This window comes from Centrocercus urophasianus, unplaced genomic scaffold (genome assembly GCF_019232065.1).
Source record: "Centrocercus urophasianus isolate 14NV4802_14NV808 unplaced genomic scaffold, USGS_Curo_1.0 seq_16, whole genome shotgun sequence".
Taxonomy (NCBI): Eukaryota; Metazoa; Chordata; class Aves; order Galliformes; family Phasianidae; genus Centrocercus; species Centrocercus urophasianus.
Window position 1 is genome coordinate 27,444,450 of NW_024884711.1, and position 27,127 is coordinate 27,471,576.

The 27,127-nt window shown below is 36.9% G+C and overlaps 1 protein-coding gene and 1 long non-coding RNA gene across 3 annotated transcripts in view; both read left to right on the forward strand.

The window, feature by feature from the left end:
• Positions 1-407: 407 nt before the first annotated feature.
• On the forward strand, positions 408-8,459 carry LOC122159495. Its single transcript, XR_006168537.1, has 3 exons — positions 408-603; positions 6,748-6,887; positions 7,732-8,459. It is a non-coding gene; the product is annotated as an uncharacterized LOC122159495 (long non-coding RNA).
• Positions 8,460-12,468: 4,009 nt separating this feature from the next.
• Positions 12,469-27,127, forward strand: part of ABCB1 (ATP binding cassette subfamily B member 1) — an 83,960-nt gene continuing 69,301 nt past the window's right edge. The window contains exons 1-12 of one of the 2 annotated variants that reach the window (XM_042817129.1): positions 12,469-12,622; positions 12,939-12,971; positions 13,376-13,507; positions 14,251-14,305; positions 16,323-16,470; positions 17,181-17,244; positions 21,417-21,608; positions 22,192-22,363; positions 23,204-23,328; positions 24,061-24,232; positions 25,995-26,108; positions 26,845-26,955. In XM_042817129.1, coding sequence (XP_042673063.1) covers positions 13,413-13,507; positions 14,251-14,305; positions 16,323-16,470; positions 17,181-17,244; positions 21,417-21,608; positions 22,192-22,363; positions 23,204-23,328; positions 24,061-24,232; positions 25,995-26,108; positions 26,845-26,955 — 1,248 coding nt within the window. In that variant the 5' untranslated portion in view covers positions 12,469-12,622; positions 12,939-12,971; positions 13,376-13,412. The remainder of the gene's footprint in view (positions 12,623-12,938; positions 12,972-13,375; positions 13,508-14,250; positions 14,306-16,322; positions 16,471-17,180; positions 17,245-21,416; positions 21,609-22,191; positions 22,364-23,203; positions 23,329-24,060; positions 24,233-25,994; positions 26,109-26,844; positions 26,956-27,127) is intronic. The other variant, XM_042817128.1, reaches the window with a different exon arrangement.

Sequence of the window (27,127 nt, forward strand, 5' to 3'; positions counted from 1 at the left end):
GTCTTTGATAACTTACTTTGTACTATTTTGTTTTGTTTTCAATATGGATATTCAAATTTTATGACTATTGGAATGACTGCAATCTTAGCAAGGGTATAAGGGTATCTCCTTGAGACTATTTCAATTCCTCTGCATTTGTGTTTTTTCTTTTGGTAATGTTTTTACACAAGATGCATATTCTTCCTCAGTGAGTTGTTAGGGTTTTTTTTTCCATTTTTTGTTTGTTTGTTTGGAACTATTGTTAGGACTTCCTTTTCATGATTAGTGCCTCTTAGATTAAAATACTGTGCTTGCAGGTCTTTATTACTCTGAATTGGTAGCCAAATAGTTAAACCTTGTCATACGCTATCTGAAATTACGTACAAAGCCAAGTCATTTCCTTTGGATTCCTCTTTTAATGTTGTTAGTGGAGCTTATTAGCTCTGCTGCTTCTGCGGAGCTACTCTTTGGAAAGAAGAAAACACCTTACATTTTACAAGAGTTGCTGCATATCTAATACAGGATTTTGATCTTCCCCTTAAAACTGGACCCATCTGTGAACCACCCTGAATGTTCTGTGGCACAAAGTCAGCAACAGAGCTTTTATCTGATAACAGTTGACAGGTAAGAGATACGTAACCAGAGAAATTGCACTTTTGTTCGTTTCCTAGTTAACAGACTATACAGAGCTGGTTCTAAAACCTTGTTGTCTTCTACAGAAATTTCTTAGTTTATAGAAGCCAATGTTTATCCGTCTAACCTAGGGTTTGATACATGTCTGGCTTCTACTTTTCAACAGATTATGTAGCTTAGCAGAGTATGTTGTGTGATATATATTACTGCAAAACCACCTCTAGTGATACATCCTGTAAGATCAAATGCCGATCTCTGTTAAATTTGTCTTTTCATATGCAGTGAATTTCTTTCCCATTTATCTTAAGACTCTAATATCAAAGATTGTAACGTGCTTCTTGTTGTAGGGTGTTCTTGAAACAGTAAAGTCCTGAGATCTAGATCAGCAATGTCTAGCTGAACATGAAACATCTTAAAATAATTCAGGTGGCCGCAGACAGGGTTTGAACTTGCGGTTTTCCTTCCTTCTGTTCTTCTTTCATGCCTGGTCATGAGATTTCTTCACTGAGTTGATTAATGGTTTACTGATTTATGCAAGAAAAAGGATGTTCTCATGAGAACTTAAGAATTTGCAAAAGTGATTATTATTCACTTATTCCTGTGGGCATTGAACTGTAGGCTAAGTTCTTCTCTTTGATGATACCAATGTTGCTCTCCCTTCTCCATCTAATACCGTTCCTAATATTTCATTTCAGATTGTCCCAACTAAATGTTATCATGATTATCATTAAAACCTAGATTTTGTATTATGCTGATGACTTCTTTGATATTTTCCCATATTTTCACATCATTTTCCGTGTACCAACGTATCATCCACATATGATGTGGTGTGACACTTTTTAATAATAACTTATTCACACTTGATTTACATAGGTCATTGTGAAAGTGACATGTCCTGTTTATTTCCATGTTAACTGCAATAGATACAAAGAGCACAATAACACTGTTTGATAGAGCAAGTTTTCAGCTACAAAACACTTCAACACAGTCACCACCATTAGCTCTGCGTTTTCACTAGTAATGAACAAGAACCTTCATGCCCCACTTGTAAACATCTGCATTAGCATAAGTGGCTCACTGTCACCACTGCTGAAACATACCATCCTCTGCTTCACTGTGCTCACATGCACTGTTTGGCCTCCATTGACATTCAGCAAATATTGGTGAATGTCGACAGGTTCATTTTTTCTGCATGGAGGAATTCAGTTCCATGCCTTTGCTTCATAGATGTTCCTGTGTCAGATGCCATTTTGCTGGAGTGTATGGCAACAAAATGTAAAAGGATGGTGAGAAGGTTCAACTTCTACTGCTGTAGAGCCAACATTCACCTCTGACACTGTGATCCAACATAACGAAATAGGAGGCATTACTTTTGGAGTAGCCCTGCTATTGATCTAAAAAGTCTTATGATATTTGAACAAATCACTGTTGCTTTCCTCACTGGTACTGTCTTTGTTCAGATAGCAGAATTAAAAGAGAGCATTGGCTAAGTCAGTAAGTGAGATATCAGTATTACTGAGAAATTCTGTTTAGCGCTACAAAATTTTCGTGTGCCCTTTTTGTCACAAACAACCTGAGAAATGACTACTCATTTAAATGTTAAAAATCCACTGATAGACTTTTTGTCAAGTGTTCAATACAGAGAAAAAATGAGATTTAAAAATATAGACCTCTGTATTCATACCTTGGCTTTCTGTAAACTGTAGACAGCAAACTGGTGTCTTTTCTCTGTTTCTTGACGAAGTTGGTATTTTTTCAGTGTGAAGGAGGATCTGGACCTTCAATTAATACACAGCTTCTATTTTTCCACATTTTAACTTACAGGCATACAAAACTTAAGGAAATTCTGTTACCCAAATATCTAGTGTTTTTACTTCCTCCGGATTCCTAATAACAATGCATCAATGACCTGCAGGAATCGCTCCACCCTCACCTCCCACTGGTCAGTACCAATTCCAGAAACATCTGTAGCAAAATCTGTAGCTAATGCATTTTGTTTCATCAGTACAGTGCCAATATTTCTCTGCTGTTTACAAGAGCAGTCCTCCCACTCCTGGGCTCAAAGGAACTCCTGTACTCCAGAACTTGGCAGCTATGTTACTGCAGGCAGAGACCTCAATTACGGGTACTTGAACATTCTTTCATGTGTATGAAACAACATTTATAATTTTCCTGCTTTCTTGAGTTCCAAAGGGAAATATTTTCTTTGGAGGCCATTTATTGGCGTTATAGTCTCAGTGAACATCATAGCAATAGAGGTAGTTAACATTCTCTCCCTGATCACAACGCTAATATTGTTACTGGCCGTTCCCATTGGTCACGTATGTAATGTTAGCACTAGTGCAGGCTGTCCTTAGTCTTTGTTACTGAGGGGATGCCTGTGGGCTTCACTGAAAGGAGCCGTCATATTCTGTAGTTTACATTCTTCCTCCTTACCTTTCTTCTACAAACAGACAAAGCAAACCAGGAAAGAATTTATGGATTCTATCCCATTTTCTCATATCTTAGACTTCTTTTTCTCAAATGTGACCCTGTTGCTCTCCTGCACTTCCACTGGTGCTCCCTAAAGGATATTATTGTGGTGTCCTGTTTTGCAATTACCATTCCACATCTTTTTTCACAGAGATAAAGCCACACTGGGTGTTAGTTTCCTTTTTGTTTTTCTTTTGATCTTTACTCTTAAACGGAGGCTGTGTGTCCCTACTACCATATTTCTGAAAATTACAGTATGGACAGAGCTGCTGCCAGGCTCTCAGGACTGAGCTTTTTTTACATTCCTTTTTTCCTCCGTTACCTTGCCCATTTCTTGAGGCTGGGCTTGCAGCTTCTCTTATTTGTACCTTCTTCTCAGTTCGCACATCCCAGGAATAATCTTGCTGACTTATCCCTTGCACAAATACTACTGTGAAGGTACTGTGATTCTGTTAACTCCACGGCATGCTTGGATCAATGTCTGTATGCCAATCCCAACAATTTTTCAAGGATGCGTGCAATTTTACATTCTCGTAGTGTTCTTCAGGGTGGGATAAAATGCTGCAACTGCTCGGAGATGATACTTAGTAAATTTCATACAGGAGGTTCTTCCTACCATGTAGTGGATAATCATACCTCATTCTGATGCTGCACATTTAAGGGGTGTGTAATCTTTCCTAGATAAGGCCAGCTAATTCTCAGTGTTTGCGAGCTACATTATGCAAGTTTCTGAATTTGCTGGCCCCAAGGTTTAAGCAATGACTCGTTTGTGCTGCAGTCAGGTCAGTTGCTATTGTTATCCTATCCCATGTTTTAGCAGCAGTCAAGGAATAGGCAGTGCTGGGAGTCTGTTTTTTACCATTGGTTTGTTTGCAGTAGTGTCACTCTTTCACAGAAGCCTATTTTGCTTTCACAGTAACATAGTTTTCAAGACAGTTGGCGTCTGAGTTATCCTGTTTTATTCTGGAAAGAGAAATATTAACATATTCATTATGTGTATTGCTCTGAATAATTGACAGTTGTGTCCTGGCTGAATGTTACTGAAGTAAAAGAGCTCCTAGAGCGTGCAGAAATCCATCTGCAGAGAACAGCTTTCAGCACCTGTCCTCAATTTTGTAAATGGCTCACTCCACAAACTGTAAGGTAAACCAAGCTATTAGAAACTGAGGACTCACTCTTAAACATTGTTAGGACAGTATTTTGTATACAGATCAAAAGAGGGACTCAAGGCCATCTTTAGCAGCATCCAGATCAAAGTTGATGTACAAGAGAGGGTTTTCATAATGTTACTTGCTATTGTTTCTACTCATATTTTGCTATCATTTTTCTTTTTTTTTTTACATTTTTTTTACATACTTTTTTTTTACATACATACTTTTTTTACAACTATTTTTACATGTATATATGTATATTGTTCCTATAACTATATATGAAGAAGAAAGGGTTTTCTTCAGTGAAAAGCAATGTTATTGCTTTCCCTCTCTCTTATCATGGTTTAGCACATCTGTGACTCATATATTATGGCATGATAATCAAGTTCTTATCTTTACCCATGCAATCCATTGGAAGGAGATCATCATACTTCGTTAACCATTGTCAAAATAAGACACTGTTTTTATTGCCATACCACTAAAAGTATGTTTTGATCACTGCCACAGTTTTAATCCATTGAGGAAAACAGAATAATAAATTTGACTCACTGTTGGGGTTAGAATATTTATAGAGAACATCTTACTTTGAAATCTTGGAATAGGCATTACTCTCCTTTCCTACCTTTACACTTGCATGAACCCAGAAAAAATGAACTATATGGCTGCCAGAGGTCAATCAAGGTCAATCAATTTCCAATCAAGGAAAAGTGAAATCCGTAATACACTGTTTGTGTAAATTAACCTCTGGTATACAGTGATACCGTTCAGGCAGTCATGATGCTATACAGTTATCTTCACTTATAGACATAAGCATGTTTGTATACCTTCTCTGAGAGACCTACTACTCTTAAACAGTTAAATCTATTTGAAATATGAAAACAGGTGGTAATTCTGTCCTGTGAAGTGACCCACCAGGACAGTGTTCAGAAGCAATACTAGTCACGGGTGCTTTTGGAACAAGATGAAATATCACGGTAACCAATTCATTTCTTTTTCCTTGTAAACATATGATTTTACATACACATATGTTAGAATTTGACTATTGAGTTGGTGTGTGAGAGGCTCCTCCTGGTCCTGCCGCACACAGTAATAGGCAGATTTGCTAATCTGTTGGCAAGGTGTTTCAGGAATGACACAGTCAGATGTGTTCTCTTCCATCATGCACACAAAACCATGGAATCAGTGTTGGGTATAGGACCCAGCCCTGTTGTAGTCCACTGCTAATGCAATGGACTTTTTTTGTGAACTGATTACAAGCCATGAGTGTGCCATGGGAGTTTCAAGTTGAATATTGGGAAAAAAATTATTTTCAGAAAGAATGATGATAAACTGGGACAAGATGCACAGGGAGTTGGTGGGGTCACCAACTTTGGAGGTGTTCAATAAATGTGTAGGTGTAGCACTGAGGGACTCGACTCAGTGAGCATGGTGGGAATGGGTTGATGGTTGGAGGAGGTGATTTTAGTGATCTTTTCCAACCTCAAGGAGTCTATGATTCTGTGATTTTGTGGTCACGAGCCCTAGGACCTCTGATTTCTACTGGAACAGCATTCCTAGGGTGCACGGCAGAGATACACTGAAGGTGGAATAGAGACCTCCTCTTACAGTAGCAGGTATCACTATTTGACATAAGTATTCAAATGACTGGAGAACTGCTGCTTGAAGCATTGTTGCATAGCGAATGAATATGTTGCTCTCACTGAACTGTGACATGGAACCAGGGCTGCACTGAACAACTTCTTTAGACAAGATGAGCTGTTAATCATTCATTATTTGCTGCCTATAAAAGGAAGTTGAAGGATCTTTCTCAGGTCATGAACTTTACAGTGTCATATGTCATTGTGTGCAAACAGAATGTAAACTGGGGTGCAGGCAGGTCACTCAGAGTTTATTCAAAGCAGGAAGCCTAGGGGGTGAAGTAACTGGCTATGAGCAGATGACAGCATTCCTTCAGGTATTGCTGATGGAACAACAGCACTGTTCTAAGGCTCATGGTTTGAGGGTCCCTGTGAACAATGACTTTTTGTGGGGACATTGCCCAGTGCTTCTTGCTCAATGCTGTAGTATCTGACTCACATTCCGCCTGGGAATTAGGCAAGAAATCATCTTGTGGTTTCACAGTCCACACAGGGAAAGGGATAAAGCATTAAGAGAGACTTGTGAGACATACTGATTAGATGAATCCTTTGTAGTGGCTCTTTGTATTGCTTCTTTCCACTGTTTATTAGGTAGGATGGTCTCTGTTTACCGCCCTTACTCTCTGAGTTTGACTGTGCTTATCACTTCTTAAATTGCATTGATCTTTTTGTTGTTTAATATGAAATGTTGCTTTTATATTTATTTTAAAATTTCATTTTAAAATTTATTTATTTTAAAATTTTTGCTTAGAAATGAGTATTAAATGAACAAGAAAAAAGGTGGAAATTAAATTTGCAAGGCAGGCAAAAATCTAATGAATTGAAGTTTCAATAATAAACACACGGGAAAAAGATGTTTTTTTCTTGATCCACAGATAATGTTTTGGAATAAAACAATAAACTTTGTTGGAATTTGAGTACATTTTATTGAACTTACAGTGTGCCATCTTGTTAGAAGCTGAATGAGATTCAACTGAAAAAAAAATAAAAGAACAGAAAAATGGCATTTTCAAAGGTGAGAAATTGTCTTAAAACACTGAAGTGTTTAAGTAAAACAATTAAGTTATTGTAGTATAGATATTAATGAAATTGTATTAAGGTCTATATGTTCCCTAAGGAGACCGCTACAACAGTATTTGAGGTAGTTGCTGTGAAGAGAAGATAGAGTTAATAAAATGGTGCTTAGTTTTTTTTTTCCTAGGACTGCCACTCTTTTTAGTTTTTAATTAGCAAAAATGTGATATTATTTAGCAAAGAGAACTTTATTTAAAACGTGAAGTATATAGGATAAGGCAGATCAGCAATCAAAAACTGACATTTAAATGCTATACAGCTATCCCTCTCTGTGTCATGTTTGGCCAGTGAAGAGGCAACTTGAATTGTGCTCAGTAATTACTTGAGAAGCTGTGGCTTGCAGAAGAGATGATCTGACTCGTAGTGTGGGAATAAATTTATCATGCTTCATGCAGACTAGAAACCAGAGTAAGTTATGAGTCTTGGGCATTTTGGTATCTCCATGAAGAAAGCATTTTTTGGCATCAAAGATGAGCCACACTTCAATTTTTCATTTTTTCTCTAAGAGCATACTCACAAATCATTCTAACAGAGGGTAAATTCTCTCATGCATAAGAAACATTTTCTATTATATATTAATTTATAAATAGCTGATCAACACTGCAGAAACTTTCAGGTACTCAGGAGCTAGCAGCAGAAAATGAAAATGATAGCTGGTAAAGAACCAGTCCACAGGGAGACTAACACTTGTAGTGAGTAAGATTAGAAAAATGTATCTTCTTTAGGATCAATGTCAATATGTTTTCCTCTTTCTGACCTCCATTTTCCATCCTCTCTGCCACCAGCTACAGCTGTTGACAGCCCCTGGGCTAAAGATGGCTTAAAGCTGCAAGTGGACAAGGAGCTTGTGCCAGAGAGCGTTGGGGAAGATAAGAAGCTCTAATTGACTGATGAATTAATGGCAATTAAGATTAATGAACCTTTATGGAATAAGAGAGACTGGAGCACCTAGTCTGGGTCAATAGAATGTCTGTGGATAATTGCTTCTTTGCTAATTGTAGCTGTAATGTGTCTGGCCATCATATGCAAAAATCTTATGTTCTAATGGATAGAGATCTGCATGATGAGTTAATTCCTCTTTGGTGGTAGTGTTAATAATTTAGCACCATTACAGTTAATAATTTATCATTGTTTACTGCAAAGTGATCATATGCAGGCACATCTTGATATCATAACTGGCATTTCCCTGAAGAATATAGCAGGATTCACTCTCAGGGCTGTACGATTGTCATGGTATATGGAATGTAAAGAGCCATGGCACTTGGCAGTATGCTTCTAGAAGTGATAGTACTGATAACAGGAAGCATTAACCCTAGTGTCTGTAGATAGGGCTGTTTAAAGCTACTTATTTGTCCATTGGTGGACAAGGGAAAGGTGACCAATGTCGTTTACCTGGACTTGAGCAAGGCCTTTGACATGGTTCCCACCACATCCTGATCTCCAAAGTGAAGGGATGTGGATTTGATGGGTGGACCCCTCGATGGATAGGAAACCAGTTGAAAGGCCGCAGACAGAGGGTGGTCATCAATGGCTCTATGTCCAGAGAGAGTGGTGAGGTGCTGGAACAAGCTGCCCAGAGAGCTTGTGGATGCCCCATCCCTAGAGGTGTTCAAGGCCAGATTGGATGGGGCCCTGGGCAGCCTAGTCTAGTATTAAATGGGGAGGTCAGTGGCCCTGCATGTGGCAGGGGAAAGGGCTCTTTTTAATGTGAATTAAAGTCTGATTCATTGCTTCTGGTGCAAATAAACAGTTCTCATGATTTTGATAGGCATTTAGCTTGTGAGAAATACGGAAACTTCACACTTCCCCAGTAAAACTGTGAAGTCCAGAGAATAGCAGTGTCAAAAAAATTAATAAATTAAACTCAGTTAAGAAAAGTTATAGGAAATTTTTGTTTATTTGTTGTTTTGTGACAGATAGAGTGGACAGACAGCACTTACCAAAGCAGCATTAAAATTTCAGAAGTATTATAAAGTGGAATGGAAGGAATTGTTCTTCCTATTTGCTGTGATTAGGAAAGGGGTGACAGGTCCAATGTGTCTCAAGGGCAGTTTAAGTTAGTCTGAAAGTCTTCATGTTTGCTTTTAGAAATTACCAATGAAGTGACAAAACTCAAACATCTGTCAAGAATGATAGATGGAAAGAGGATAAACAGGAACTGTTGACTGTGGAGTGGACAAAGCAATGGATCTTTGGACTTCAGTGCTCATAGGGGGATGCTCAACAACAAAATTTTTTATTCTGATCATATCCTATGCAATCTAAACTTTTCACAAATTGCATGGAATTGAGTGAAAATGTTTATAAAATGCAATTTAAATAGGGCTATAGAAGGGAGTAAGTCAATATGAATAGCTTTGGTTCTGTATAGGATATGATATTAATAGTATTATACATTTTGTGTGTAATAACTTGATTCTGTAGCCTCCTTTCCCTCCTCTATGGAAGTCCAGCTGTCTGTAATCCAAGATATGCTGCATAACCCTCTCAGAATTCTGAGGAAATCATCAGAATCTGTGAAAGAGCTGCAAAAAAAAAAAGTTAACAGAGTTAATAGAGTGGAATCCTTCGAGATAAGAACAGGAAAATCATAGACAAAGGTGAGATTGTTGAGATCGAGATAGGCAGCAATTCAAGGATTCGAGAGGGAAAAAATTATCATGAAAAAGGATAAAATATGAAGGGAAAAAGGGATTTGGAAGATGGCAATTCAGCCACATCACAGATCCATTCTAGAGCAATGAAAACTAGCCCTACCCCACCTCACCAATAAAGAGTTCTTTCATTTTTTATTCAGGGTGTTGATAGCGCTAACACACAGTAGTTAACTTTTGTGTGCAGTAACTAATCAGTAACTGCTGTACATTTTGAAGTTGTGCGTACGCTGTTTTTTGTGCGTGGGAAAAGGGATCCATGCAAAGAGATTCAGTGAGGAAGGCATGAAAATTCACAGTCCTTGATTAATTAATTACACTGTTAAGATCTTACTAGGCACATCATTGGCTGGGAAAAAAGGAATTATCTTGTAGTTGAGCATATGAAACAGTTTTGGAAGCATGAAATTATTATTTCCTGATTGTGCGACAGTTTTCTTCTTATAGGACAAATCTGATTGATAGAGCAGTGGCCAAGTTGGCGGAATTCCTTTACAGTTCCTGTATAAAATAGTAATTTTCTCCAGCATGATTATCAGGAGAGAGGATGCTAAAATGGAACATGATACTTTCCTGAGTATTGCAATTCAGAGCTCATTCACAGCTGTTCTAATCTATTCTAGGGCTCAATGCCCTAGAATGTTTATAGAATTTCTGGGACACTCTCCACCATTTCATCTACCTGGAGTATATTAGAAAATCCAAATCTCCATCTTTAAAGGAAAATAAAAAATAATGTGTCCTTTTTTCTGATGATAATGCACAAAGGCTTTGAATTATTTGTTCCAGTTTCTTTTCTTCTTTCCCCTATTTTTATTGATAAACATTTAAAAAGGTTGGATTTCTTGATATTATTACAAAATCTTTCTGAAGAAAATCTTCAAAATGATCTTTAAAAAATAAATCTCTCCAAAAAAAGATAATAGGCCATCACGTGATAGTGTTTTGAATCTGGTTTCAAATTTAGATTAACTTTCTGTGTCAGTTGTCTTCTCCAAATCTTATGTTAATTGGGTTTTCCCTTTGCTGGCTTGCACTAGATACAAGGATACATTGCACCAATGTGAAATCTCTGAGATGGGAATCTCTCAACACAACTTCTCTTCTGGAGGCATAAGCAGTTGAAACTTCACCAGAAATCATAAGACTCATAATTTTTTTATTTTTTTTATTTTTATTTTTTGCTATTCCAGAAGTAAATTGACTATCAATTTACTCATAAAATATTAGACATTTTAATGATAAAAGATGTTTAAATAAATAAATGTAGGTAAGTTAATGTGTGAAATTAACCTGAGATAAACCAATAGTGAGCTTCAATACAGAATAATCTGGGTTTCCCAAATATCTGCAGTCAAAAAAATTGCTATAATACGAAGAATGTTACTGACAAGACTTGGGAATAACCTGGGCAAATGATCACTTAGAGAAGGATTTAATGCTTATCACAGACTATTGTTACAGTACAATCTGTCATTGCAGCAGTGCGCCCACAAAAGATGACTGAAATCCTGCGTTTATATCGTGTTTGAAAATCACAGCCTTAATTTAACCATTATGGGTCTCTCCAGGATATTTCGAGATCTGAATAGTCATCTTTCAAAAACCCCAAAAGTTCTTCTGCTCAAAATTCTAGATAATGGTTCATAAATATCATCCAGGACTTGTAAAATGGAAGTGGAAATTCTGTAAAATGGAAAACTTGTAAGTGGAAATCGGCTACTGCCTTAGTAAATAGAGAGTTGAGTAAACCTTTATAATATTTATAAGTATTATCACATAGAAAAAATATTTGACAATGAAGGTCCTGAAAAAAAAGTAATATCCAGATATTGCATATACAGTTGTATACACATTTTGTATATACAGTTGTATATACAAGATATGTGGTCTGTACAGACATCTCTGAATGACCCATACCAGATATGTAGTCTATACAGATATCAGTGTACTGATGTACTTCTCAGGCAGTACTTTTATTTGCTAACCTTTGGCATTTTTTTTGACTTACAGTTGCAAATTACATTTTCTAGTGTAATCCTCAGTCTGATAAGTCTTTGCATTCCAAAACATTTTTAAAAGAACTGTTTTTTGTTTTGGTTTTTTTTTTTTTTAATGTTGAGGTTACAGATAATGCATGAATAAAAGGGACAAAACTGATATTATCAGATTAAGTAAGTTTTGTTTGAACAAGCTGGTATGAAACTTACAGAGAAATTCTTAAAAATGTATTTGTTTTCTATGACAGGGTTTTTTATTTGACTTTTTATACATTTCACATATGTAGAGGTGTTTAACATATCTATTTTAATAAATGTGCATTGAAAAATCAGAAGAATTCTACCTGAGAAAATTTCTGCTGGCCAGAACTATTTCAAAGCCATTTCTAAAATTGTACCTGTGACTCATCTTGCTATCTTGTTCTGCAATTACTGAAATCAAAAAGAGTACACACTAGCCTAGTTACTACCAGGACGTGTATAGTCAAGTGCCCTTGATCACTTCAGGCATTATCCTATCAAGGTGTATGAATATCTGAAGGGTGGGTGCAAAGAGGATGGGGCCAGGCTACTATCAGTGGTCCCCAGTGCCAGGACAAGAGGCAGCAGGCACAGACCAGACCACAGGAAGTTTGCCTTGAAGCGTGGGAGCAGTCTGTGCTGTGTGGGTACCGGAACAGTGGCACAGGTACCCAGGGGCTGTGTGTGGATTCACCTTTGGAGATCTTCAGATGCTGTCTTGACACGGCCTGGGTGCCCCTGCTGCAGCAAGTGCTAGGCCACCTGTACTTAAAGGTCTCTACCAACATCAGCCATGCTGTGTCCCTGTAATTCTGTTAATCTGCATTTTCCTTGCAGGTTATATTACTCCCTGAATTAGGATTATAAGAAGGGAAAAGAAAAAAAAATATATCAGCTCACTCTTTTTGCGTTACTCAGTTTCATTCTCTCTGGGTGCTCAAGAATGGATTTACCTTCAAGTGTCACTGCCACCTGGAACATTCGGCGCCATATATGAGAAGGTAAGCAGGGATTTCTGGAAGGTTTGAGGGGCATAATTAAGCAGAGTTGTGAAGAAGTAACTATTCAGATTTGTTTTCACAGGTGACTATTTGTTAAATATTCCCTTTAGGAAAGGGAGGCAGGGTCCAAAGTGCACACACTTTACTCCCAGTGTAGATGAGGCAACGAGAGAGGGGAAAAAAAAAAAAAAAAAAAAAAAAAAAAAAAAAAGAGCCAAAGCTGTTCATCAACTCTGTTTTGCATAAGAAGAACAAAGTCCACCCATGCTGCTTGTCCTAGTCATATTAATCTGTTGATTTTCAAATGATCTTTCAGAGAGCTAGGAGCAAACTAAGAACGACTTGCATGGTGAGTCACTGCGCTTCTTTTTAAACCTAAGATATTTTATTAAACTCACTAACATCTAAAACTCCAGATAGCTTCATTCTTTTCTAAATAAGCATATACTTTCTCTCTCTCTCTTTTTTTTTTTTTTAATTTATACTGAAGTACAGGAAATATGCTTCTATCATTCAAATGAAATTAAATGAAAGATCCACAGCTATCAAGTAGTTAAAACAAAAAAAGTACGCATTTGTAAGCAAATTCAAAACACTTCTGCTTCTTTCAACAGGTCTATATTTGCCCTTTGCTAGAATTCACTTGCAAAGTGTGACATTAATAATTTTATTGATTTCAGTAAGTGTATTTTTCTGTCAAACAAGCGGTCATTGAAATTCCTGTCCTTTGCTTAAGAATTGTATGTTTTTCAGTATTATTTTACAGAGAACTATCCTAAATCAATTTAAAATGCATCCTGAAGATGAAAAGCGGAAGTATACTGTCAATGGAAATACACATGAGATCGCTACCTCCATCCGGGATCAAGATACAGAAGACAAAAAGTAAGTATTCTTATACACTGTAAACATGTTCTTTATGGAAGCATATAAGATTACATTATCTTAGTTTGTATTTTATTGACTTTCATATTTTAATTTAATTTGAGGTAGCCTAAGAGCAGAAAGCACAGCTTATGATTAGCATTCATTGACATATTCATTTGGTGCAGAAGGATGATAGCTCTTTTTCTATTAAACACAAATTGTCCACTGGATTGACTATCATTTATTGAAAAGCAATTCCAAAATAAGAGTGAAGTTATAACGGGCATTTGGATATGATATCATCAGATAAAAAATGTATTAAAAGTAAAAGTATGTCAGGGAATTGATGTTTTACATACTTTTAATTTATTCTACTCCCCTTGCATGAGAACATCTAATTCTGTAAGTTGTCTTTCTTTTTCTTGTTTTGAAATCTATATAACACTTCAGTTCACAACTTCCCTGATTGGAAAGGAGAACCATGAGCCCCTCTTGGGGTTGTTGTAGCATTGAAATGGGAGAACAGTGAAGGCCATGATTTGAATTTATAGTAGTCAGGAGCTGATGCTACTTACATACCTGGAGGCTTAAATACAAAAATCCAAGAATTCTTAATAAATCAGATTTGTTTTACACAGGTTTGTTCCCCATAAAATCATTTCTTAATTATATTTTGACTGAATAGTATTAATATATTGCATTATTATTTTTGTGAAATATTGTTGGATTTTAAATGCACTAAAACTGTCACATCTATTAAGGAATAAAAAGAAGAAGAAAGGGGAAAAGCCTAAAATGGTCAGCCCGTTAGCACTGGTAAGATTTATGCTATACATATATACGTGTACATATTTCTACATGCGTGCACATTTTAAAGTTTAATGTTTTAAATGCTTAAAATAATGTTAAGAGTACAACATATACGGTCTTGTCTCTACCAAACACTATGATATTACAGAATATTGAATATACTGTGGCAACCAAGCAGTTCTCTGGTGGAAGTGATTATATTAAAGAAATGATCCTACTTACGCATGCTTAGAAGCTTTCTCGTAGGAAGTTATCATGCTAAATTTGTGCTCAATTTGTTTTTATTATTAGTTACGATTACCATGTTCTTTTGTTTCTTGCAACTAAATGAAAATGGAGTCCTTATGTCTAAGACTACAAATGTCATCCTGTCCTCTAATTTACCTGAGTCACCCTCTAATCACATATATCTCACCCATTACTCATTGGGCTGTCACAGGAGCTGGCAATAAAGGGTACCATGGCTCACATTACACTTAAAAATTAAAAATCAGACAATAAAAGTTCTTAAAGTTCCAGAAAACTTAAATTTTCTTTATATTTTAAAATATCTTGTTAATGTTTAATCGAAGTAAATCCCAGATGCTCTATTGGTAAACTGAAATATTCTACATTTTGTGGATGTAATATGTATACAAAGCAAGAATTATATAGAAATTACTATTAATAAAACTACAGCCCAAGGTTTTGGCCAGTGACCCGGTTCTGCTTTGCTGTACCAGTTTGTGCTTGTATAATTGCAATAATAATGTAATTTAAATCAATACAACTAGAATAGTGAAGAATCGATTCAGTGGCTTTCTAGATGCTACATAGAGGGAGGGTCCTTGGGAGAGGGACTTTTCTCTGCTATCCAGAGGTACCTGGTCAGGTTCTGAGACACATGCCCATGCCAACTTCATGAAGTTCAACAAGGCTAAGTGCAGTGTCCTGCATCTGGGTCAGGGTAACCTGAAGCACGGATACAGGTTGGGTGGAGAATGGCTTGAGAACAGCCCTGAGGAGAAGTGTCAGTTGACGAAAGAATTCAAGATGAGCTGGCCATGTGTGCTTGTAGCTCAGAGGCCAACCGTATCCTGGGTTACATTAAGAGAAGTGTGACCAGCAGGTCTGGGGAGGTGATTCTGCCCCTCTACTCTGCTCTCATGAGACCCCACCTGAAGTACTGTCTCCAGTTCTGGAGCTCCCAGCACAAGAAAGATGTGGAGCTGTTGAGCAGGTCCAGAGGAGAGCCATGAAGACGGCGCCTCCCCTGTGAGGGCTTTTTATAAGGGCAGGTAGTGACAGGATGAGAGGAAAAGGCTTTAAACTGGAAGAAGGTAGATTTAGACTAGATATCAGAAAGAAGCTCTTTACAGTGAGAGTGGTGAGACACTGGGGCAGGATGCCCAGTGGGACTGTAGGTGCCTCCTTCCTGCATTCCAGGTCTGGCTGGATGGGGCCGTGAGCAGCCTGGTCTAGAGGAAGGTGTCCCCACCTGTAGCAGGGAGGTTGGAACTAGATGATCTTCCAGGTCTCTTCCAACCCAAACCATCATTCTATAAAAGAAGAGCTGTTGAGTTAAATAGCAAGAGGTATTTAGGAATTCAGTCACCTTTGATAATATGTATGGTACGTTAGGAATAATTTTTTTAAACTCTATAATAATGAATTTATAATAAAAAATAATTGCTGCCTTAATTATCACAATGCTGTTAAAATTTTCTATATTCTGAATTTCAAATGACAAAATTCAAGAGAACAAATGGCATTGATTTTATGCGGCCCCTATGCCCTTTGTTGATATCTTGTTATATTGATAAATTTAAATAGTACAGACCTCTGGATTGGAAAGTTCATTATACAGAAGTTCTTATATTAGAATGATTTATTTCTATACATGTAAGTTGATTTGTAAATTTGTAAAAGTGGATAAAACCAGGTATACAATTCATAGCTTTTTCTTGCCTTTCATGATATTGTAGTCATAACGTGTTAACATTCTAGTACCTCAATGAAAATGAATTTCTCTTCTTGTTCACAGTTTCGATACTCCACCTGCACAGACAAATTATTAATGATATTTGGCTCTCTCTTGGCAATAGCCCATGGAAGCAGTCTCCCTATAGCAATGATAATTTTTGGTGAAATGACTGATAGTTTTGTTACTTCTGGTGACACAAATTTTACAGGTAAAAATACATCCTGTGCAGAGAACAATGACTCATATTTAGAAAACAGCTGGGGAAATTGAGCATCTTGACTTGTCATATTGATGTCAGCAACATCAACTTGCTAACATACTATGTTGTAAATTAGTAACTGTTCTATTTGATCCAACAGAAAACATACTATCATAAGTGAAAGTACTCATTTTTTTCTTTTTTCAAGAAAAGAAGACTCATTTGCTCAATAGCCTTCTTTGCTAAATCAGAAGTACAAAATAAAAAAGAGTAGGAGGCGTGCACTGAATGATACCAAAGTGAGGGGTGATACTTCCACTTTGGTATCAACTCACTCCTGGATCAAATTTGGTTGTCCTCTGAAATCAAATGTTAGATGTTAAACTTGAGAACAGTCTTGTTGTTTGGAATATTCAATTAAAGAAAATAATATATATATATTAACCATTTAAATATATTTCTATGGTGATACAGGATAATAACATGTGGCTATTTTCTGTCAATTTTTTTTAATCAATTTTTATTTTTATTATTTTTTATTGTGTAAGACAGAAATATGGCGTGCTGCCTCTTGTTTTTTGGCATTATACAAATGCCCTCTGTTTGCAGAAAGGAAAAGAAAAATAAGAAGATACTGAATATTGCTGAAAATCATGTGGGGAAATGAATTTGTTTAAACTTGTTCTATCAAAATTATTTACTCTTTTTTCCTTTCTAAGGAAACCTTTCTTCACTGAATTCCTCTTCAGAGTTGCTTAACAAGCTGGAAGAAGATATGACAAGGTAATTAGAAATTGTTCTTTCCTCTTTTGTTGTTGTTGTTGTAGGTACACATTTCTTGCTAAGATGTTCTTCTCCCATATATGTATTGCATACTTGAAACAGCATAAAGGCAATGGTTGTTTGGAATAATGTATGCAACTAAAGATTTGCATATGAGATTACTGAAGACATTGAAGGTTTGTGAACATCCACAACCATTCCCAAAAAATTCTCTGTGATCTTTTACTCACCTCCATCCAATCTTAACAATTCAGTGGTTTTCTGTGTTTTAATGCTTCATCATTTACTTCACTTCTCTTTCCCTTCCTCTGAATTTTTAAGCAGTATTTTTTATGCTTAAAAATTAACTTATTGTCATTCATCAATTCCTTCAGCTATGTTGATTCAGAGATAGAAAGCAGAATTAAAATTGCCAGATAGTTTCCTGCCAAAGCACCAAGTTCAGCTAAAATATCTGGACTAAGAAAACACAGGCTTGGATTAAATGCAATTTTAAACATAGCATTTGAGACATGTCAATAGCAGAAGACAATAGTCAGTTAGCACTTCTGCTGCAGAAGAGTAATACTAGAGATTAATGCAGAAAATGGAAAACAAGCAGAAACATCAGCTGCTAATAGGAGCATTTTGTTCATGGTCTTTACTAAGTGCTCTTAGAGGACTTGGTTTATGAAGGATGTCTAAAGTTTATATGCATTTTCTTGTACCACTTCAACTTCTTTTCTTCTGATTGAAACTTACTCCTCATTAGATAACGCAAAACATCTGAGATTTCAGGTAGTCTAATGTGGCCTTCAAGGCAATTGCTTTTTCCTGTGAAAAAATCTTAATTTCTGAACTCATATCATGTCTCACTTAAAAGGAATAGGAGCCCTCCCTTCATCTTCAGCAAGCTATTATCTAGGAGTCAAAACATATCAAAGAACTGACAGAGAGTGTAAATGTGAGTATAGAGTTCAGTAACTAAATGTTGAGGAGTACCTGTTCTCATGGCCCTAAGAGATGGTCTGTATGAGGGAATTATCTGTTAGCATCCTGCATGTTACTTTGTCTTTTAAGCAGTAAGTCTGAAAGCAGGTACGAGTGCTCTCAGAGCAGCTTAGACTTCTCATCAGGAAGTAATTGTGGAGCAAGGGCTTCCAGAACAACAGAATTTTAAGGGTAGGAAGGGACCTTTGGAGATCATCAATCTCAACCCTCTGCTAAAGCAGGTTCCTTATAGCCGGTCACATAGGAAGGTGACATGGTCAGTTTTGGGTATCTCCAGAGAAGGAGACTCCACAAACTCTCTGGGCAGCCTGTTCTAGTGCTCTGTCACTCTCACAGTGAAAAGTTTTTCCTCATGGGCCCCTTGTGCCCGTTGTTCCTTTGGTAGTGGTTTACACCATCAAAAAGAGCCTTGCCCATCCATTTGACTCCTGCCCTTTAGATATTTGTAATTATTGGCAAGACTCCCCTTCAGTTTTCTCCGTGCTGAACAGTCCTGTGTCTCTCAGCCTTTACTCATCGGGGAGATGCTCCCAAACATCTTCACATCCCTCTGCTGTACTCTCTCTAAAAGTTTCCTTGAACTGATGTGCCCGTCACGGTACATCCAGGCACGGTACTCCAGGAGTTGCCTCACCAGGGCAGAATAGAGGGGGAGGTCACCTCCTTGTGATGCTGGCCGTGCTCTTTTTCATGCACCCATCTTGGCCACAGGTGAACACTGCTGGCTCATGGCCAACCTCTTGTGCACCAGGACGCCCAAGTACTTCTCCACAGAGCTCCTTTCCAGCAGCTCAGCCCCTAATCTGTCCTGCTGCATGCAGTTATTCCTCCCTGGGTGTAGGACTCTGCAATTGCCCCTGTATGGCTTTATAACAGCATAGGTATAAATTCACTTTTCTGAGTTCTCCAAGCTTTCTGAATAGAGCTTTGAATTATGTTCATTAGTTTGAAGAAGAAGCTGTACCCACCTCCTGTGTCTCCGTATGCCTGCCAGCCGGTAAAGTCACAGTAAACACTGTTTACAGGAACAAAGTTCATGCACACGTGTATTCAACTGTATGTGCATATTTGGTTATGGCTTTTACTCAGATAATAGTTCACCTGTTTCACAGAAGAAAATGAACAATCAATTTAGAATGCAGTGAGCACATACTTTCTTGTGAGTTTCAGCAGTGAAGTTACAGAATGTCTTTCACTAATGTGAATGTTGTAAAGATATCAATCCCTTTTCTAACAGTTTATCATGAAACAAAGTCTAAGCATAAAACCATCCTGTGATGTGATGTAACATCATAAAGTAATTATCTGAAGTAATTACTGCTGAGTCTTCCTGCAGTATCATAGATATCATAATTTAGGTAGTTTCTGTGAAGAAGATCAAGGTCAGTATTCAACTAATCAGTCTTCAAATGGGTTAGATATTAACCCATTTTATTAATCAGTTTAGATACAGTTCATTTCATGATTGTAGTTCCAAAGTCCCTGACTAAAATGTATAGTATTTTAGTCACTGGAAATGGACTAAAATTTGAAAAGTTTCAGTTATAAACCCTTGTTCTTCCCTGAGCAGAGCATTCAAACACAGACTTCTGCAACTAGCTTCTGCCAAGTTTCATGCTACAGTTCTAGAGAACCAGTATGGCTGACTTACTACTTGTGAGTGAAATTCCAAAGGTTTCAAAGCTTTTTTTCCCCCCTCATTATTCTCTTTTGTGTGGATGTAGCTTTTTATAAATACATGTAATATACACCATGAATATTTAGCAATAATCTTTGGTCATATGTGCAGGAGTCAGTTCAATTAGATTCAGCTACATTCATTTGTATTCAATTACACAGCCCTGCCAAAAAGAACTTGTACTGGTGGATGGCAGTTGGACATAAGCCAGCACTGTGCCTTCGCAGCCCAGAAAGCCAACTGCATCAAAAGAAGCACACCCAGCAGGTCAGGGAGGTGATCCTGCCCCTCTACTCTGCGCTGGAGTACTGTGTCCTGATTTGGAGTCCTTAGCATAGGAGAGATGTGGACCTGTTGGAGCGTGTCCAGGAGAGGGCCACAAAAATAAAGCAAGGATGGAACACCTGCACTATGAGGCTTAGAGAGCTGGGGCTGGGCAGCCTGGAGAAGACCCCAAGCTCAAGAGTGAGCCTTTCAGTACCTAAAGGGGGCCTATATGAAAGAAGGGGGTAGATTCTTCAGCAGAGTCTGCTGTGACAGGGCAAGGAGAGATGGTTTCAAATTAAAAGAGGGGAAATTTAGATTGGATATAAGGGAGAAGATTTTTACAATAAGGGTTATGAGGCACTGGCACAGGTTGCCCAGAGAGGTGGTGGATGCCGCATCCCTGGAGACAATCAAGATCAGGCTGGATGGGGTTCTGAGCATCTGATCTAGCTGTAGGTGTCCCTGTTCACTGCAGAGGAGTTGGACCAGATGGCCTTTAAGGGTCCCTTCCAACTCAAACAATTCTGTGATTTTATGATTCCATGACTTTTCTGGTTTTGTTCTGGTTTATGTACACCAGAAATTGGTTCTGATACCATTTCTGATTCAAATCAGATCTGATTTGATTCTGTTTGAACATCTGAAAACTGTAGATCAAAATCAACTTAAGCTTGACAAATACATTGGTTTAAATGTTCCTTAGTTTTCATGTGATACCTTGCTCGTGGCAGAGAACTGAATTCACTTAGAAATAAAATATCTGTTTTGATGTTTTTAGTGGCATTTACTTGAAATAGATGTGTTCTCAAATGGGGAAAAATTTATAGCATGCATGCATATATATATTCTTATAGACAAGCATGTTGTATTACATAAATGCATGAGAATATAACAGACAGGATGTAGGAATAGGCCTGTATGTATTAAATAAAGATTGCTATGATATGGAAATGTCAAAAAGGATACTGTGTCTGAAATACGGTTCTAAAATAATCATCTGAGATTCTTTTGTTTTTTTTATACTATGCTGCTAAGAAGAAAAGATAACTCTTATCTAATAGCAGCATGATTTATTTTACTGCATCTCTGAAAACCATTATCAATTGCTTCTCATAGAAATTTAGGAAATTTTCAAGAAAAGTATAAACGCATAAATTCTAATTTGGATTTAAACCAGCGGCAGTGATCACCAAGCTAAATACAGACTAGCAAGGTAATTATTTTTTTCTTCTTGCAGATATGCATACTACTATACTGCAATAGGAGCTGCTGTTCTTGTTGCTGCTTATGTCCAGACATCATTCTGGACACTGGCAGCAGGCCGACAAGTTAAAAAAATTAGAGAAAATTTTTTTCACGCAATTATGAAACAGGAGATTGGATGGTTTGATGTAAATGATGCAGGAGAACTGAACACTCGTCTCATAGAGTAAGTATACTATATCTTCTGCAGTGTTGTTTCACCTTAATATGTATGTATGGCTTGTAAGAATTTTCTATTTTTGATTTTTCGAATTTATTTATTTGTGAATCTCATACAAGTTATCTCATGGTGAGAGCTGCATAGTTTGAGATTAACATCATGAAAAAAGATACAAAGTTCTGTTCACACTGGGAGCTGAGCAAGGTGATGACTGACACCAGTAGTATGAACAGTTTAATTATTTGACAAGCTTTCTCCTTGCTTACATGAATGGCTTCAGCTGCTCCTCCCAGATATCTCACAGTTTCCAAGTAGATCCAGACTTTAGGATTAAAAAAATGATAGTAACATTCCACTGTGAGCAATTTTCAACCTTCTTGGAGGAAAACAGTCTAACAGAATTACATTCTCACATGAAATAAGAAATTTCCTATGACTACATTACATACTTCTCTATCTTTAAGCAAACTGTTGGTAACTCACTGAACAATAAAGGCTTTTCTCTACACAGGTGCCCATGTAACAAAACTGAAAACTTTTCTGCGGTTTGTACATTTACCTTTGTGTCTAAATGTAATTTGTTTTTCAGTGATGTCAGCAAGATTAATGAAGGAATAGGTGATAAAATTGGATTGCTTATTCAGTCAGAAACAACATTTATATCAGGATTTGTTGTTGGTCTTGTAAGAGGATGGAAATTAACCCTTGTAATACTTGCAGTCAGTCCTGTCCTAGGACTTTCAGCAGCCATCTGGGCAAAGGTAGGTTGATATATGTTCAATGTTAGGTTCTTATACAGGGTAAATAATTACATGAATCCACATAGGTGTATTCTTACAGTTGGAATGTATTGTTTGGAGCAAATTCAATGGCTTTAGAGAACATCTATGAACATAAGCTGGACTGTGTGTATGTGCCCTTGAGTAGTTTGAATTTTATACTTCTGGTGGATTGGACACACTGGCTTTAATTTGTAGCAGTTTATGTCAATATAGCATATTTTATACAGAGAAGGATGCAACTCAGACAATAAAACACAGATCTCTTACAGTTAAAAATTCATTCCTTCTATATGAAGGAATTGCACTTCCTGGATAATACTCACATAAATTAGGCCAAGCTGTGATCACTTAAATGAGAGAAGTAACATGGGATTGGAGTGCCTTCAGTTTGTATAGTACTTTCCTTAAATTTCAAAGATGAGGTAAGCTTTATTTTTTCCAAGTGAGTGTGTTAGGGAAGATGTCAGAGTAGAGAGGCATTTGCCACATATATCTTCTAGCTGAGAGTCTTTGCGGAGTGTGGCCAATTAATGTAAGTCTTGAGCCCTCTGGCTAAGGTAGCGAGCGATGAGAATGGGCTGAGGAGATCTGCCTGAGAAGAGACCCACCAGCTCACTATAAGCAGTCGTCTACTCTCTTGCACAGGGTGAAAGCAGACTGTAAAATCTGACTGAATTCATAATGTAATTAAGACTGTCTATATTGAACACTCCTGCACTTGTACATAATATAATCAAAAGGCTTCACAGTGGTTTTTGTCAGTTAAGTGCTTGAGATCATTCTGCTTTTCTTAAGTCAGAATATTTGATCCTGTATTAGATTCTCACTGCATTCACCGATAGAGAGCAAGCTGCATATGCAAAAGCAGGAGCTGTTGCAGAGGAAGTTCTGGGTGCAGTCCGTACTGTAGTAGCTTTTGGAGGGCAAGAAAAAGAAATTAAAAGGTAAGAGCAACGCTTACTTTCATCAGCTATTGTGAACTGTTCATTTCAGATAGTTTCAAATTTTTGAGCATCTTCACTGCTGAAAGTCTGCCCAAATGAGTAAACACTGCACTTCCTGCACTTGTGGGCACTGGGGCTGGAAATTGTCCGTTACTGACTTCTATGTGTTGAATGACACTGACAAATGAAGAAACTGACAAATTAAGTTGGGGTATTTTCTCTACTCTGGAAACTGCATAACCTACTTCAAACAGTAAGTGACAGCTTTAAACGAAAAAGTCCTGCTGTGAGAAACAATGATGGTGTCTTTGGTAATCTGGTTATACCGTAGGGGTCTTTTAAACAATATTTCTATTTCCACTGTACTGCAGAAAAATATTGTGATGTGTCTTAACCTTTATTAAGCTAACAACAAGAATCTCAAAACGTGTCGCGAATGATTCACAGAGTTCACTCAACCTGGGGTTATTTAAGGAACTCACACGTTCTTTATGAGTGCAAAATCCTTTTTTTTTTTTTTTGTTGGTCTGCCAGATCTACTGATGTTGGCATTTTTTTTTATTACCTTAAGTTATCTCTATGCCTGTCTATCTACCAGAGTTGCCTTTGTGCCTCCTTAGGGTATTATATTATACATTGCATACATTATAATACCTACAGTAATTCATCCACAGTTTTGGGTGCTGTGTACCATGTCTGAGTTATTTCAAGCTTCTGGGTTTTTTTTTTCAGATACCATAAAAATTTAGAAGATGCTAAACGCATTGGAATAAGAAAGGCTATTACATCTAATATTTCTATTGGTGCTGCTTTCTTACTGATATATGCATCATATGCACTGGCCTTCTGGTATGGAACTACCTTGGTCTTAACCGATGATTACACTATTGGCAAGGTTCTTACAGTAAGTATTTATCAGTAACTTTTCAATTATATTCAGAAATTTTACACTGAAGTGTATTTTGGGAACTTAATTGAGTATATTCAGAATGATGTTTCAAATTGGTAAAATAGTTTCCTTTCTTCTTACCAAAGAAGATTGTCATAAATATGTCTACATGTTTTTTTGATAGTATTTCAAAATCTCCATCAAACCAAGTTAAATATATATTATTTTCATTTGTTACATCTTCTCTGACTTCCATAAGCTCACGCTGATATAGAAACAGCTCAATCAGAAACTGAAGTATGGTACCCTGCCTAGTTGCTGTTTTCAGATTTGTGGGACTGAATGTGTTTTTCAGGATGCAGAAAGAAAAAAATTTTTTTGAGGTGTGGTGTGATTAAATAGATCTGTTTGTTGATACTAATATTTTGCTCCATAAGCCTCTGGAATCTCTTTTCAATATTCATAAAATGCAAGGGGAAGTAATATAAGACTAGGAAATATGTCACCGTGTTACAACCAAAAGAAGAAAAGCATAACTTCATCATTACTTCGGTTCATCTCTTGAGGAGGCAACCATTCTATTTTTGTGTGAGCTATCCAAAGGAATGCGGCAAAAAACACAATTTCTTCAACCATGAGGAAGCCCAGCCAGGACATCTCTTAAAAGCTACCTGCTTTATTGTTTATTTGTTAGTTTGTTTTGCTTATGAATCACTCTGATTTGCAAAAAAAAAACAAACCCTGATATCTGATAAGAGATATTGACTCTTTGGAATCTTTGCCAAGCAAGGCCAATTTTTTGTAAAGGCAGGCTGGCATACAAAACATTTCAATCATGCTCAGACAATTACTCATGTTGTTTTTTGTAAGTTCATGTAGTAAGCAGTAGAGCTTTGTTGGAGTCTTTGCCAAAGAATATTTGAATGCTAGTTTACACGTGTTCAAGAATGGCTGGACAAAATATACACAGTAAAATTCATTGAAGATATTAAATATAGAAGAACAAACTGCCTTAGGAAATCTTCTGATCCAAATACAGTTAGAGTCCATCAGAATAGCAGGGAGAAGTAGAACAGCATCCTGCTCTGTTCTTGCATGCCTTATTTTAGGTATCATATCTGTGAATGGCCACTGTTGGGGAGAAATGACCGATGTGATGGATCTCTGCTTTAACATACTAACATGGGCATTGATATGACCTCTCTTTGAGGTGTGTCTTTTGGAACCAGCTAAAAGCTAGTATGTTTCTCCAAGCAGATAGTATACTTCTAGTAAATCTGTTCTGTTCATTTGTTTGCTTTGTTTTCTTTTTCTTGGTTGCTTGCATTCCCTCTCTTTAATTCCAACAGGATGAACGTTTATTTGTTTGTGGCGGGAAAGGAGAAATAAACCCTATCACTGTGAAAGCAGAAGGTGCTTTGCAGATCAGTTTTGATATACTGTTAGGTGTTTGGGACATCTTTTGCCAAATAATGTGTTAGTACAATAAATCCTGAAACATCAAGAGAACTTTTTTTTTTTTTTTTTTTCCATAAATTTTGGAAGATTTATTCTCAGTCATCAGTTTGTTTGCAATATTCACATTGGGCAGAATCGTAGTTTTCATCTGACTCTTAAAAAGGCCTTTTCTTAATGTTATTCTCTATTTAAGAGAGAGCCTTTCATTTTTTCTTTAATTGTCAATTACTTGAACTGACCCAAAGTTATCTAATATAAATAAATGGAATTCTCTACTTAAATAAGTCTTGCTATATGTCACCATGAATATTTCTTTCAGGTCTTTTTCTCTGTACTGATTGGAGCTTTCAGTATTGGACAAACTGCTCCAAGCATAGAGGCATTTGCTAATGCAAGAGGAGCAGCCTATGCAATCTTTAAGATCATTGACAATGTGAGTATCCCACCATTGTTCTGAGACCTTTTTAAAGACTTCTCAGAGACCATTCCTTTTAAAGTGCATATGACCATAAGTTTGAAGGACAGTAGTGGCACCAACAAAAGCATGATTGTCTGCAAATCTATGAAACTACTTGCTAACCTGGATATGTGCTTTCAGAGTCTGAAATCCAGAATGCTATGATTTTATAAGCTAATGAAGTTATGTAAATGCAATTACAGGTTTTGAATTGTTCTGAAGACATACTTTGAGTTGTAGACCTACCCCTTGATAATAATGAAAACAGTAGCAATTAAGAACTTTGTTGAATAATTTCTACTTAATAGTCAGTGGATCAATTCTTTCCCACAAAGATGATTTCAGCAGAAAGAGCAAAGCTCTCAATGAACAGAGTATGAGCAGCTCATCCGAGGTGATCTGTTCAGGTTAATCAGACAGTGGAATGAGTCTCAAAGCACAGCTGGTAATGGATATACTCTTAGTGATGTGTTAAATTCACATGAAGTTTTAAAAGGAAAAATTATAAAAATTATTTTTGCATTAACAACTCAGCAAGGTAGTAATGAGGCAGTCAACAATGCAATTTACGTGCTTCACAAGTCTCCTCTAAATCAGTTTAAAATTCTATTTAATATCTCTACAGAACAATGATACATTGTATGACGTCCCTATGAACAAAAAAAAGTCATTAGGAAATAAGCTTTTCCTCTGCTTGATTTATTTCTCACAGGAACCTCAAATTGACAGTTATTCAAATGCTGGACACAAACCAGACCACATTAAAGGGAACTTGGAATTCCAAAATGTTTTCTTCAATTACCCATCCAGACCAGATGTTGAGGTACTGTAAATGCAACTTGAAATGTAGATAATAAGCTAAGAAATAAAAAATGAAATAAATAAAATTTTCTTGAAAATGTAACAATTCCAGGCTGATTTTCTAAATCGTGTAAAAATATTGTCATCATAATGACTTAACCTAGAATTTTTGCATCTTAGAAAGTGCTGTCATA